The 12,566-nt window shown below is 35.7% G+C and overlaps 1 protein-coding gene across 4 annotated transcripts in view; it reads left to right on the top strand.

Moving 5' to 3' along the window:
- AKAP6 (A-kinase anchoring protein 6) overlaps positions 1-12,566 on the top strand; it is a 263,132-nt gene that overhangs the window by 200,140 nt on the left and 50,426 nt on the right. For all 4 annotated transcript variants that reach the window (XM_085061926.1, XM_085061924.1, XM_085061927.1 and 1 more), the window contains exon 10: positions 10,757-10,903. In XM_085061926.1, the coding sequence (XP_084918052.1) occupies positions 10,757-10,903 (147 nt within the window). The remainder of the gene's footprint in view (positions 1-10,756; positions 10,904-12,566) is intronic.

The following is a 12,566-nucleotide window of genomic DNA, read 5'->3' as shown; positions in this document are numbered from 1 at the left end:
TTCTGAAATAGCTTTTTCTGCAGCATTCTCACAGACATACTTTAGGCTGTGTCAGCAGTTCTGTTATATGTTTGCTCTTGAGAGCAGTTTGTATTTGATCATAAAAATAACATTCCAAATTGAGAGTGTTTTTTCTTTCGTACAAAAGTACTGTTTTTTCCTAGAATAATATTAAAAATGAAATACTGAGTTCTTAACAACTTATAAAATTCCTATAAAATGCAATTAGTCTGCTCTAAACCCTGATAATGTCATGGGGCAGCCAACTTTCTCCTTTTGTTTTGAAAACATTAATGTGTACTGGAAAAGTGAATTGCTGTTATTTGCCATGTCTCTTCAACGGTATGGTTCAGAGTAGGGCTCTCAGCAGATGATCATAAGCAGTTAACTAAAAGACTTACTTTTTAACAAGTTTTAGCAATAGTTTTGATACCATTGTAATGGTATTGCTGTAACAGGAGTTGCAGTGTGTGCCAGTGTTTCAGATAGTGGAGATCTTTTAGCATTCCTTGTGGACCTGCTGCATGTGCCAACTTTGACATAACACAAGGGACATTATAAGGAAGAAATCAAATAGCACATTGTAAAAACTATAGCTTTCACTTTATTTAATACCATACAGGATGTACATTTAAAATAAAAATTGTATTTTTCATTATAACTGTAGGGCAAATTGAGAAATCTGCTGTCAACACCCTTTATAATCAGCACCAGGATGGGCCATCAAACAGGTGTAAGTCCTGTTGTGTAGGAAAAAGTTCAGTTACTTTAAAAATCATGTTGTTGCTCTAGATACTGCACGTAGTGAGAATTGAGGTCCACAGGTTTTGAGGTTAGAGGCTGAGCAAGCTGGATGCAGTGTTTTTCCGACCTTGACTTGAGGTTGCTCACCAGCCTGCAAAGACCGTAGGGCTGTTGTCACAGGCCAAGGATGACTTTCTTTTCTCACAGTGGACAATGTCTAGTTATTTGCATTACTGAAGTCACTGTGCCTTACGTGATGGGTGTACTGATCTCCGTGGAATTACCTGTTCTTTGGCGGAGACTGAGTACTGCTCAGTTCTCTGTTGATCTGAGGAGCTTCAATTTCCATTTGGATCTTTTTGCAGCAGGGAACCTCTTCTCCCATGAAAAAGTATAGTAAACAGGTAAGAAGATGAGGATCCAGAGCTACTCTACCTCAAACATATCCCCGTAGTGTTGCTAGAAGAGTGAATAATTTATTTGTAGATTTTTAGTAAAGCTTGTCTCATGGAAGGCTGTTGTGGATCACCATTAGCATTCTAGCTGGGTAACAATGGAATAAGGACTTCAGAAGAGCCAGTCTGTGAAAGATAAATGCACAGGAGCATCCATTTCAAAACAGAATGATGCCTGTAACACACAGCCTGACAATAGTAGGTGCATTTGGAATTAAATCTTTGTGTAGAGGAGTTCCAATTTTATGTTTCATGCATACTGCAAAAGCAGGCACAGCTTAGCAGAAAAGAGGATAACAGGTTATAAATGATTTTCTTTGAATATCTTCAAAAAATCTCCATAATCTTACAATGCTGTATTTTATTTTGTAAAAATGTAAATGTAAAAATGTATCCATATGAGATTTCAAGAATTTCCAGCCGAGGATGGAGCTGCAACTACAACGTTTTGTTTCCAGGCAGAACATTTTTTCTGCCTTCAAATACATTTTCTGATCAATAATGGACTAACTGTAGTAATACACCAGTATTTTGGAATCTCCCTTACTCTGTGGGAGCCTTTTTCCCTCAAAAAAATAAAAAATACCTGAGCGTTAACCCAACAGTATAGCAGCTACTAATTCCTGAAGAGCACCATTTTTTATTTATTTAATATCAATTTTCCAGGCAACTACATAAATGTAAATTTAACTAAATCAATGTCAAATACGTTAAGCATGTCTGTTGGTTGCATCTGTATTCGTCTGTACCAGAAGTCGCACCTATTGTGCAAGGTGTGAAAACAAACTCATAACCAGCAGCATTGTCACAAGCAATGCAAGACCAATCTCAGAAATTCCTTCGTAAATCAGCCAAAGATCCCAGTAAAACCCATGGTTTACAAGATTGATAGGCTGTTAAACATGAAGTGTACCAACTCTATGGCCTTACCTGAACTGTACTATAGCCTGTGCAGTGGTACCATGTTCTAACATCATCTGCCAGGGTTTGCCTTTTTTTGTAGGTGTGTGGCCATCTCTAGTGGGATCTAATGGGCTCTTATGCACCTGATCCTGGGTTACCCTCACCATATGAATTCAAACAACTATATTTTGGCTATGTATTCTCAGCAATTTAATTGTATTTAAAAACTGGTTAATAGTATAGTAAATAACTGGTATTGCTACAAAATTACATTCTGAAGGTAATGGGATTGAATTTCAACGCAAGTTGACTCTCAATTACAATTTCCATATATCTAGTGAATAAACCAGTTCTTGGCTGCTATATTAAGGTGGATGTCTTCCTGCTTAACTGAACACTGTGCAAGACAGACCAAGTACACAATAAAGCCAAATCAAGGCTTAATATACCCACTCAAATCTTCATTGTTTGTATAAAGTAGTAAACTCACGGAACAAACTAAGGCATGGGGTTTTAAAAAATTTAAGTAATCAATATTTGAACAAAATTCCACTCTATTTAGAGTAACGAAGCTTAAAAAAAGGAAAAAAAACCCAAAACAACCAAGTCTTTAAAAGTTCTTGCTGAATTACTGCCATCAGCCAGTAGATCCATGGGGCTTGTTCGGCTAAAAGCCACAACAGACTTTGTAATGCAATGATGTAATCTTGGCTTTGTGTCATTTATATTCAACCTAAAAAAACAATTTTCCTGAATAGACAGGCTGACAACAATATTGTTCGGTGTTGGTTTTTATTTGGATTGTTTCCAAATGATTCATAAGCCTCCACAGCAACACCCCATGCCTGCTTCAGTTTTTACTCTGAATTCCGAAGTTTCCCCTTTTTCCTCGCATTTTATTTTGCTTTTAAAGTCCCAGTTATGTTTGTGAAACTAACCAGCTCGGCCACAAAATTAGGATGTATCTTGCAGAGTGCATTCATTTTACTTTTTGCATATTTTTCCCGAGGTCATGTCAAGGTTAGTTTGAATTCCATCCTACATTAAGACTTCTTTCACAGCTATTTAGCTCTGCAGCCTGCGCCCCGCTGGGGTCTGCCCCTTGGGCACGTCAAAGCTTCAGACCTGACAAATCACACACAGATGAAGCTGTACAGTTTTTTAAACAGTTTCATCACTAACGTGGGTTTTTTTGGGGGTTGGTTTTTTTTTCCTTTACACTACAATTCTCCCCTCCCCTCCCCCACCCCTAACACCCCCTCCCCCCCAGTAGAGTTTATTCTCTGAATTGCAATATCCTGAAGACTGATTTCCATATGGAAAATTCCCTTGCTCAGGCGAGTTGTAAAATAGAAATGGCGTTGTATAGTATGTGCCACTCACAGATCCCCAGAAACTGAAAGCACTGCAGATCCTCCTTAATAACATACTATAGCTCCTTGTCTAATATCTCTAATCACACTGTTAATGCCTATTTGCACAGAAGAGCCTAAAACTATAAAGGCTAAAAAATACTCAAAAATTGTCATCCATACTGCGAACCTGTTAGTTATCCAGGAGAGCTGTTACTTGTTCGCAGGAATAAACTACTGTCATCCTTGGGATTACTCAGATGAGTAAATGTTCATCGGTGTCAAGAAATGACGTTGTGCCTCAGCAGCAATCCTTAGGGAACTTGGGAAATTTTAAGTGGGTGTATGTGTGTGTGTATATATAATTAGCTCCACAACTATCTGCAGGGCTTTCACCACCTACATTCATGCACAGACAGACAGACCCACACACTTCCCATGTATACGTCGCTGCATAAAAGATGGTTTGAAATGTAGAATGCATTTTGCAGGTTAAAATACATTTTCTAAAATTCTTAGCTGTAGAGTACTATCTGTTTTTTAGCATTTTGTGGAACTAATGGTGCAACACCATTTCCTGTTTAATTGATGAAGTTAAAATGCCTGGCTGCTAATGAGTGTATTAGCAAACAATATACCCTTAACAAGCTTAAGCAGCTCAGGATTTTAAAAAGCAGCTTACTGTCCTCCTCATTTTTATAAGACAAAATGTACTGCCTTCCACAAATTGCTTGATCGACTGATGAAGTACTATAATTATAGTTGTATTGCAGTTTTGACAAAGCCACAATAACAGATTGTAGTTTAGTCCCCACTCTAGGCACACAACTCTTTGCATTACAAAACCCAGTTTTACTGGTCTAATTCTTTCTGAGAACAAAAGGCACCTGGAGATGTTAACTATATACTAAAAGAAATCTTGGAATCTAGGAAATAATAATATTGAAGCATGACTTTTCTTCTTGCAGTTAGTTCATTGGGAATGGTATCTAATGAAGAGTTGTCTAAAGGCTTGCTTGTTTGGAACTAATTAAAGACAGATATCCTAAATAGAAAAAGGATCATGGGAATTACATTAGGTGTCTGGAGACTTGTTATTCTTTTGGTACTCTGAGTAAATTGTGGAAGTTGTTAGGGATTCAAGAAATAAGGCAAGCTAATAAAAAGTTCTATTTTTCTGGTTATTGGCCAACTATTGTATTTTTGTTTGCAATAAGATTTGTGCCAACAGGCTAGGGGCTTGAATAAAACATTTAAACATTTGTGCATTAACACATTATGGTGAAAAGAGAGTCTTGTGCTTTCACTCAGTGCATTTCAGCCTTCAATTAATGTGAAAGCACTACAATGCCTATGCAACTTCTCTTGCCTAGTGGTGCACCATTTATCATTGCAGTTTTACATTGACCTTGACACCCACTTCATTAGAATAAAGATTGTCTACCATTTAGGTTACATTGTTCCTCTGCACAGAGACCCCATGCAAATTTCTGTTCAGATAGAAGAGCTGTGAGCCTGTCAGAGGTCATCTGCATTAAATGATTGCAGCTATTTTCCAACTGCTTCTTTTCATTCTACTCAATTCAGGCTAGGAGGATCAATCAAGCCCTCTGCCTGAAACAGTGGGACTGCTGGGAATATAACTGTTTTTGGTAGTAGTGGATATGCCCTAAACAGTATTAAATATTTAATATAAATTCATTAAAGGGCACACAAAGTCTTCAAAAAGATATTACATATATAGTAAAATTTAAAGTGTTGGGATCACTTTGCTTAAAAAAATGCAGAACAATGGATACCAACTGCATAATTTTTTAATGTAGGCAAAATTTGGTTCAGGAAGTTGCTTAATATTTCTTTCAATGTGTTTATTTCTCAAGCTGCCACAGAAGGGAATGCATAGCAGAAGTGAAATCTGCATTTGCTACTTTCTGAAACAAAAAAAAGCAAGGTATCTGTAGGGGTTTTAAGACAAAAGTGCTAAGATTTGTTTTGTTTTATAGGCGTGCACCCATATGCACGTGCAGTCTCACACAAATACATATTGTGCTGTTGTGCTTATTTGTAGGGGAAAAAGGCAAATGGAAATAAGTTAGCACTCTCCTTCTTGAGTTTTCCGAGTGATATAATTGGAATTAAATTATTAATGGGAGATACTTAAAAAAGATTGTTTTATGATCTTCTATTACAGAATTTGCAATTCATTTTAATATTTGTAGTTTGATTTATATCAAAGATAATGCAATCTATGTCCAATTAACAATACATAGCCAATGTAATATGATTTCCAGATCATGCAAATGGAATAAACTAGAAGAGGAAAAACTGATTCTTAACCTCAGATGTAATTTGCTCTGTGAGTTCTGGCAATTTTAAATGACATTGCACTTTTTAATTTTTCCAAAGGCTCAGCAGCAAATTTATCCCAATCAAGAAAGCCTATTATTAATTTACAAGGACAATTGTAGGAGTCTTTATAATTTCTCTGTGCAATTATTTGCCATAAATTGCTAATAGAGAAATACATGAAGTTTGCAAGAAACAGAAACTACTATTCATCTAGACAGATCGCACTGCCCAGATCTTGAATGTTGTCCAGAGGTTCTAGTGCTATTGACAACATAAGAAATATAACCAAGCTTCTGGACAGTTTCTAAAATGTTTCACATTGACAGTACCAAAAAGGTAGAAGCATTAAGAGCTATTGTGAAGGGTAGGCTGGCCTCTAGCAGATTCCTTCACTTTGCTTGTATACAGCTGAGCTTTGGACCCTGGACTTTGGAATAAAAAGACTCTTTGTTCACCAATGAATGGCATTAGGCATGGGCTTCCTAAGGGGCCACCATGAAGCCTAGCATGAAGAGTGCAAACATAATCCAGAAAGCAAAGTGAGAATGTGTGTGAAGAGATGATGGACAAATATTGCTATATATGCATATATATATATATATATATATATATATATATATGCATATATTTATGTTACAGATTTGGTGAATTTGCTTGCAGAATATTTTTTACTCAATTTTCTGCATGCAGTATATTTTGCAAATGTGTGCCACTGCTGGCTGTGCATGCACATGCAGACACCGAGGGTGTGTGTCATTATTTATTGGTGTCTGCCGCAGTCAAAACACCCCAAAAGGCAAATTTTTAAAGTTTAAAGATTGAATACAGGTAAAACTCAGGTAGCAGGTCACTCAGTTCCAATCTCAGTTATAAATCCTACAGTGCCATCTGACTGAAGATACTTTGTTAGCATGTGAATGATGGAATGCAGAACATCTACAAATAGCACACCCTTATTCCAGTAATGGAGAAAGTTCATTGGCTTAATTCTTCTGTACTTCGTAGCCATAGCTCCACTGTGTGTTCAGTATGTCTGGTCTCTTTTCACTATAACCAACAGAAGCACCATACAAAAGTCTTACAATGGATGTCTTAATCTCTCTGTGTGCTTTTAGAGCATTATTTTGAATTCCATCATGCAGGCTTTTTTTTTTTTCTTTTCTCTTCTGAAGTTTTATTACAACAACAGAATTCCCAGGGAGCTTTAGGGGCAAGGTTCGCATAATATTGCCCTAAAGTTTTGCTCAAGGGTGGAATCTGCTGATCTCCTGATCATCTTTTTGTGGAGTTTCTCTTTCTGAAAGATGCAGTGCGCAGTCTTACAGAGTTGTTAACTGTGTACAGATTTTTTTTTATTGTTTACCAGACAGTGCACATCTACGAACCTTTCATGATGATTTCTTTCTCTGACCTCTCAGTGACTAGGCATCTTGTTCCTTAACACTGAGGGAGGCTGAAAAATGCTTGAGTTGCTCAATGTGTGCCTTCTATACCAGTTTCAAAATGGCTTATTCTTCTGGTTTCCATGGTGACAATTAACACTGTTACAAGGCATTGTTCCAGTCTCCATTTGGACAGAATTTTCGGGTGTGATTTTTCACACAAAAAATGTTTTATATGATTTTTTTAAAGAAAAAAAAGAAAATAAAAAAAGGCACAATTTAGTATAAAGTGTCAAAAAATGTGTCTCAATCAGCCTGCCTGGATTTCTTAGATTGTTTTTATCAGGGGAAGCAAGGTTTTAACTTGCTTTGTTTAGGAATTCAACTTCTTTTGGCTTAAATATTTTTGCCAGACTTATTAATGGATAAATAGTGCTGCATTTATTTTAATTCCTTTCTTTGTCCTTTGGGATATATTGATCGTGTTGAGTGAGAAGGAATAAAAGGCCAAATTCTTTAACTTACGTAACAATGTTTTGAATTTCTTTTGAGTGGCTTCGGGAACACAAAACCAGGCACACATGCACACAGATAATCAGGCTGTTAATATTTTACACTTTTTCCAGTATGTTGTTGTTTGGGGTTTTTTCCCAGTTTTATATGACAGGTATTGTGGGAAATTAAATATTACTCATCTATTTATTATTGTGGCTGTTGTGAGAAACCTGTGACCTTAACTTCCTTAATCTCATTTTTGGCTATTAAACAGTAATCTATATCATAACATCCACAGACTGTCGCAATGGAGCAGTCTTTGCTCATTTAAATCTGAGGAAAGAATGAATCTGAAGATTAAATTATCTTCTCACCACAGGATTAAGTAGTCCTACCAGACTAGGGTTGTGCAGCACTGATAGAGCTGGTAGCTGATTTTTCCATGCAACTGCTCAGAGTGTAGGTGTTTAATGGATTAAAAAATGGCATTAGCAATAACATCTCATGCTATCAGTTCTCAGACTGTACCTCCTGTACATTAAGCTCTTCCCTTAAGTTAAAATACATGCTGCGTGTTAAATATCCAGGAGGGAAACAATACTGACTCTCAGTCATATACCAATACATCTGATTATCAACTGAATTCTCTCATCTTTTGCTGTTACTGTATAATGCATTTCCTATCAATCAGCACTTTCATCATGCTTGTTTATACTGTAGGTTACACAGTGACAAAGACAGCACGTACATAAAATCTAGCTTATTTAGTTTTTAATGTAATAACCTTTTATAACATCTGTCACACTATTTGGATTATGCAGTGCTGAATTATTTTATCCAGTCCAAAATTAAATGAAATGTCTTCTGTTTCTAGGTTAACAAGAGCACTGTAGTTATGAAACATGCAGTGTATTTTATTCCATTATCAGTCCTGCACTGCCCAGGAAGATTCCCAGCCCCAGCCCAGGCAGCAGCAAGTGCCAGTCTAGAGCAAGTGATGAGCAGTAACTAGCTGTGCCTGCACCAGTGACACACAGCTAGAGGACTCCCTCAGTCTATTAATTCACTTGACAAAAGAAAGGGAGTCGCGCGAACTGGATTTCAGTGCCTAGCAAATTGGACTCTGGATTCCCTTTGATATTACATGTACTTATGGAAATAATTATGCAAATCCTTTTTGGCTATATCATCTTTAAATAGAAATCAGATTACATGAAGAAGATTGTAATCTCCTCCAGCAACCATTCTAGCTGAGAAGGCAATAAAACAGGACCAGGAATCATACTTGTTGAACACATCAGTCGAATAAAATGGTGTTGCCTCTTGGCAGGTCCAGACCTAGTGCCCAGCCTGGTAGGTATTGCCCACCATTGCACATGCCTCAGACCTCAGCCACAGTACACTGAGTGTCAAAAGGCAAGTTTTTTGTAAACAATTCCTTGGGTTTTACCATGCATATTCATGCAATTTTGGATACGCAGACACCTGATCAGTGTTCATTAATAATGAGAAATGGTTTAAATCACCTCATTTAAAACATTTGCTCTATGATCCACAAATGACTAATATTTGCTGAAGTTTACATAATACAAATGATGTTCATGTGTTGTGTAAATGAGAGATTAAAATATGAAACTAACAATATGCAAACATATGCATGGAAATGCTGAGAACCTGTTAGCTGAAACAGTGATTTCACACCTTTATTATTTTCTTTAAGCTGTCTGCAATTGTATTTTTGCTTTGTTTTCCTACAGAGCATGCTCTTGGTTCTGGCAAAGGCACCCATGTTTTAAACATTCCTCATTCCAGTTTAATTTTTTATACTTAGCCCAGTTATTAACATTTTCAGTATGAGCTGCAATAGCAGTTTTCTTGGCTGAATTTGAAGCAAAGAAAGCTTAATGTTTAGGAAGCAATTTTCTAATAGCTTTACATAATTTATGTATGTCTTGTAAACACCTTTGTAAGAATATGTGCTGAACTCTCCTCTTTCCATAAAAGGCAGACTTTGGCCATATCAGAAGTTCCATTTCAATGAGTCTTTTCAGACTTAATTAGCTTAACTTATGGAGGGTATGTATATGTGGATGCCTGTGTGTTGTTTTTTTTTTTAATTTATTGTACCACCTATGAAACATATTTAACCACTATAGTAACTATTATATTTAATAGTTAATTCCAGTTTTTAGAGAATAAAGTTTTAAAAAAATTATTTGGCAATGTGCCTGTAGAATAGAATACATTTTTATAGACTATATTAATAATATAACCTAAATATTTAGGAAGTCCTATGAAAGTATTTCTGAAATAAGCTTCCAGTTTTATACCTGTTTTCTCTGTCCTTTTTTTTTTCTAACAACAATAAATAACAATAGTTCAGGAAATAGAACATAGTTTCAGCTTGAAGAAACTATTGAACTGTATTAACATTGTGGCTGTTTTTGTTTGTGGGCCAGTTCACTGCTTCTGTTGGTTGATGTAATAAAAATCAAGTTATTGGTATTGTGTTTTAAGGGAGCTATGTCTTAATTGTTTTTCAAAGGTGAAACTCTCACATTTTCAGGCTCATGTATGACACAGAAACCACAATGAGAGAGCGAATATATAAGCTGTAGAGGGAACATAAGTATGAAATTATTTCTTTGGGTGTTTTAGTTTCATTTTGGTTTGTTTTCCATGAGGAGTCTCAGTGTTACTTGCTGAAGTTGCATATTTAAAAAATAAGATAGCACTAACGTGAATAAGACAAAGGCAGATCGAGATTCAGGTGGGAGAGTGTCAGTGGGTACTATTGTACAAGTGAATATTGTGAGAGAGTGAATATTACTATATGTAATCAATTGCTAACTGCCTGCATAGGTATGTCACCCAGAAGTCTATGTGCTTGATACCTATAACTCCTATGATATGTCATGAGAAGGTTGTGTGCTTAAAAAAGTAAAATCAGAAAATGTCAGACAGAGCAAGATCATAATTGGACACATACAATTAAAGTTTGTTTTTTTATGGAGAAAACTCTCTACAGCTAATACTGTCTATAGCAGCTAATGCAATATATTTCTTTTCATTTTAGAGATACAATGTAGAAATGTCAATCAGGCACCCGAAAAAGATGGAACTGCTTAGTAAGGTTGAAGCTCTGAAGAAAAGTGGTGTTTTGCTACCAAACGATCTCCTTGAAAAAGTGGATTCAATTAATGAAAAATGGGAACTGCTTGGGGTATTTGCATTTTTATTACTGTTTGTGGGTTATGTGTACATTTTTGTGCGTTGAAGTACACTGTCTGTCTGATTTCTAATTTGAAGCACAAATATCTCTCTCTTTCAATCCTCCACGTACATTTCAAACAAGCTACTCATTCTATTATAAAAACTCCATAGCCTTTTCCTTTTCAGTTGATTTTTTTTATTCCATGCTTGTCTCCTGTCTGACTTTAATAATTTTAGTTCTTTAATACATAAAAAATGTAAGTAAAATATGCCATGTATTATGGGTATGCACCAAGTCAACTATAATGCAGTATATCTGATATACACTGACTGTCATGCTTGAGTGAATGTTAATAGAATTTATTCTGAAGGTACATGTTAGAGACATCTACTGTTTAACTATTTACTATACCTTTAAGATGAAAAGTGGGGTTGTCACTGCATATTTCAGGTCACACTGATGGCTCAAAAACAAATATAGAGATTCAGTACAAATTCGCATACCTGAAGCTGAGAACACAGCCAGGATGTGTTTCATGCTGCTGTATTCATCTCACTTTTGACAAAAGCCAAAAAAGTTTCATGTAATTCATTTCACGCTATGATGGGCTGGGTCTCAGCCAAAGAGTGAGATGCAAGAATCTGGCAAAAAAAGCAATATAGGGATTCTGTTACCCAGAGACCGGTGATGGCACTGTGCAGAAGATACTATTGTCCTATTGTTGTAAAACAGCTGAGGGAGAGAGAGAGAGAGGTCAAACTATATATTTTTCCATCCACTTCTCTCCTTAATTGCCTTCACTTCAAATCAAGGGTAAGATAAATTTATAAATTACTTTAAATGATTAATTATAGATGTGTGATATTAGCAATACGGTTACATTGCATAATTTTGCATGCTATTATCCTAGTTTAAAAAATATTTCTAATATATTAAAAGTAAGCTATACATGCAACCTGCCAACAGCTTTTTAAATACTGACTTGTGTCACATTAGGTTATGTGGTAATGCAATAGCCATTTCAGAGGGTGGGGCTTTTTTAGTTAGCACAGTTTCTTCTAATCACTTGATTCTCTAAATGTGCAAATTGTCAGAAAATGTTAAAATTTGCCTTATGACCAGTGAGCTTATTACTTTTAATTTTAGTCTGCAGCATCACCAAAAGCATTTTGAACCTGTTTGATGATTAATAAATTTACCGATAAAAAAAGGACTTTCGAACCCAATCTTTTACATCTGATCATGAAAACTTGTGTTTTTTAAATAATTTCAGATGTAAGCCATACATTTATGAATTTCAGTCTATTAAATCAGCTTAACTCAGTGGCACTGATTAAAGCTGGTGGGATAGAAAACTATGAAATAAGATTGTAATTCTAAAAATATAGAAATACTGTCTTAAAAAAATTGAAGCCTATTGCTTCTCAGTATGTTAAAATCAAAATATACCTCTGCATTAAGTTTTGCTATTAATTTCAGCATTTACAGAAAAATAAAATCTATTACAGTTTTCCTCTTAAATGCAGTTTCATGAATAATAAGCAGAGTTTGATAGAGTTTTGTTTAATTTAATAAAAACCTCTGCAGAAACTAACAGCACTAGACATACTGTTTTAATTGGCATGATTACATTTTAATTGGCATGAAAAAAATTAAAGACAAGGATTTTAAC

This window comes from Lichenostomus cassidix, chromosome 5 (genome assembly GCF_008360975.1).
Source record: "Lichenostomus cassidix isolate B80296 chromosome 5, HeHo_3.0, whole genome shotgun sequence".
Taxonomy (NCBI): Eukaryota; Metazoa; Chordata; class Aves; order Passeriformes; family Meliphagidae; genus Lichenostomus; species Lichenostomus cassidix.
Note: the sequence above shows the minus strand (reverse complement) of the source record. Positions and strands in the feature narration are given on the sequence as shown.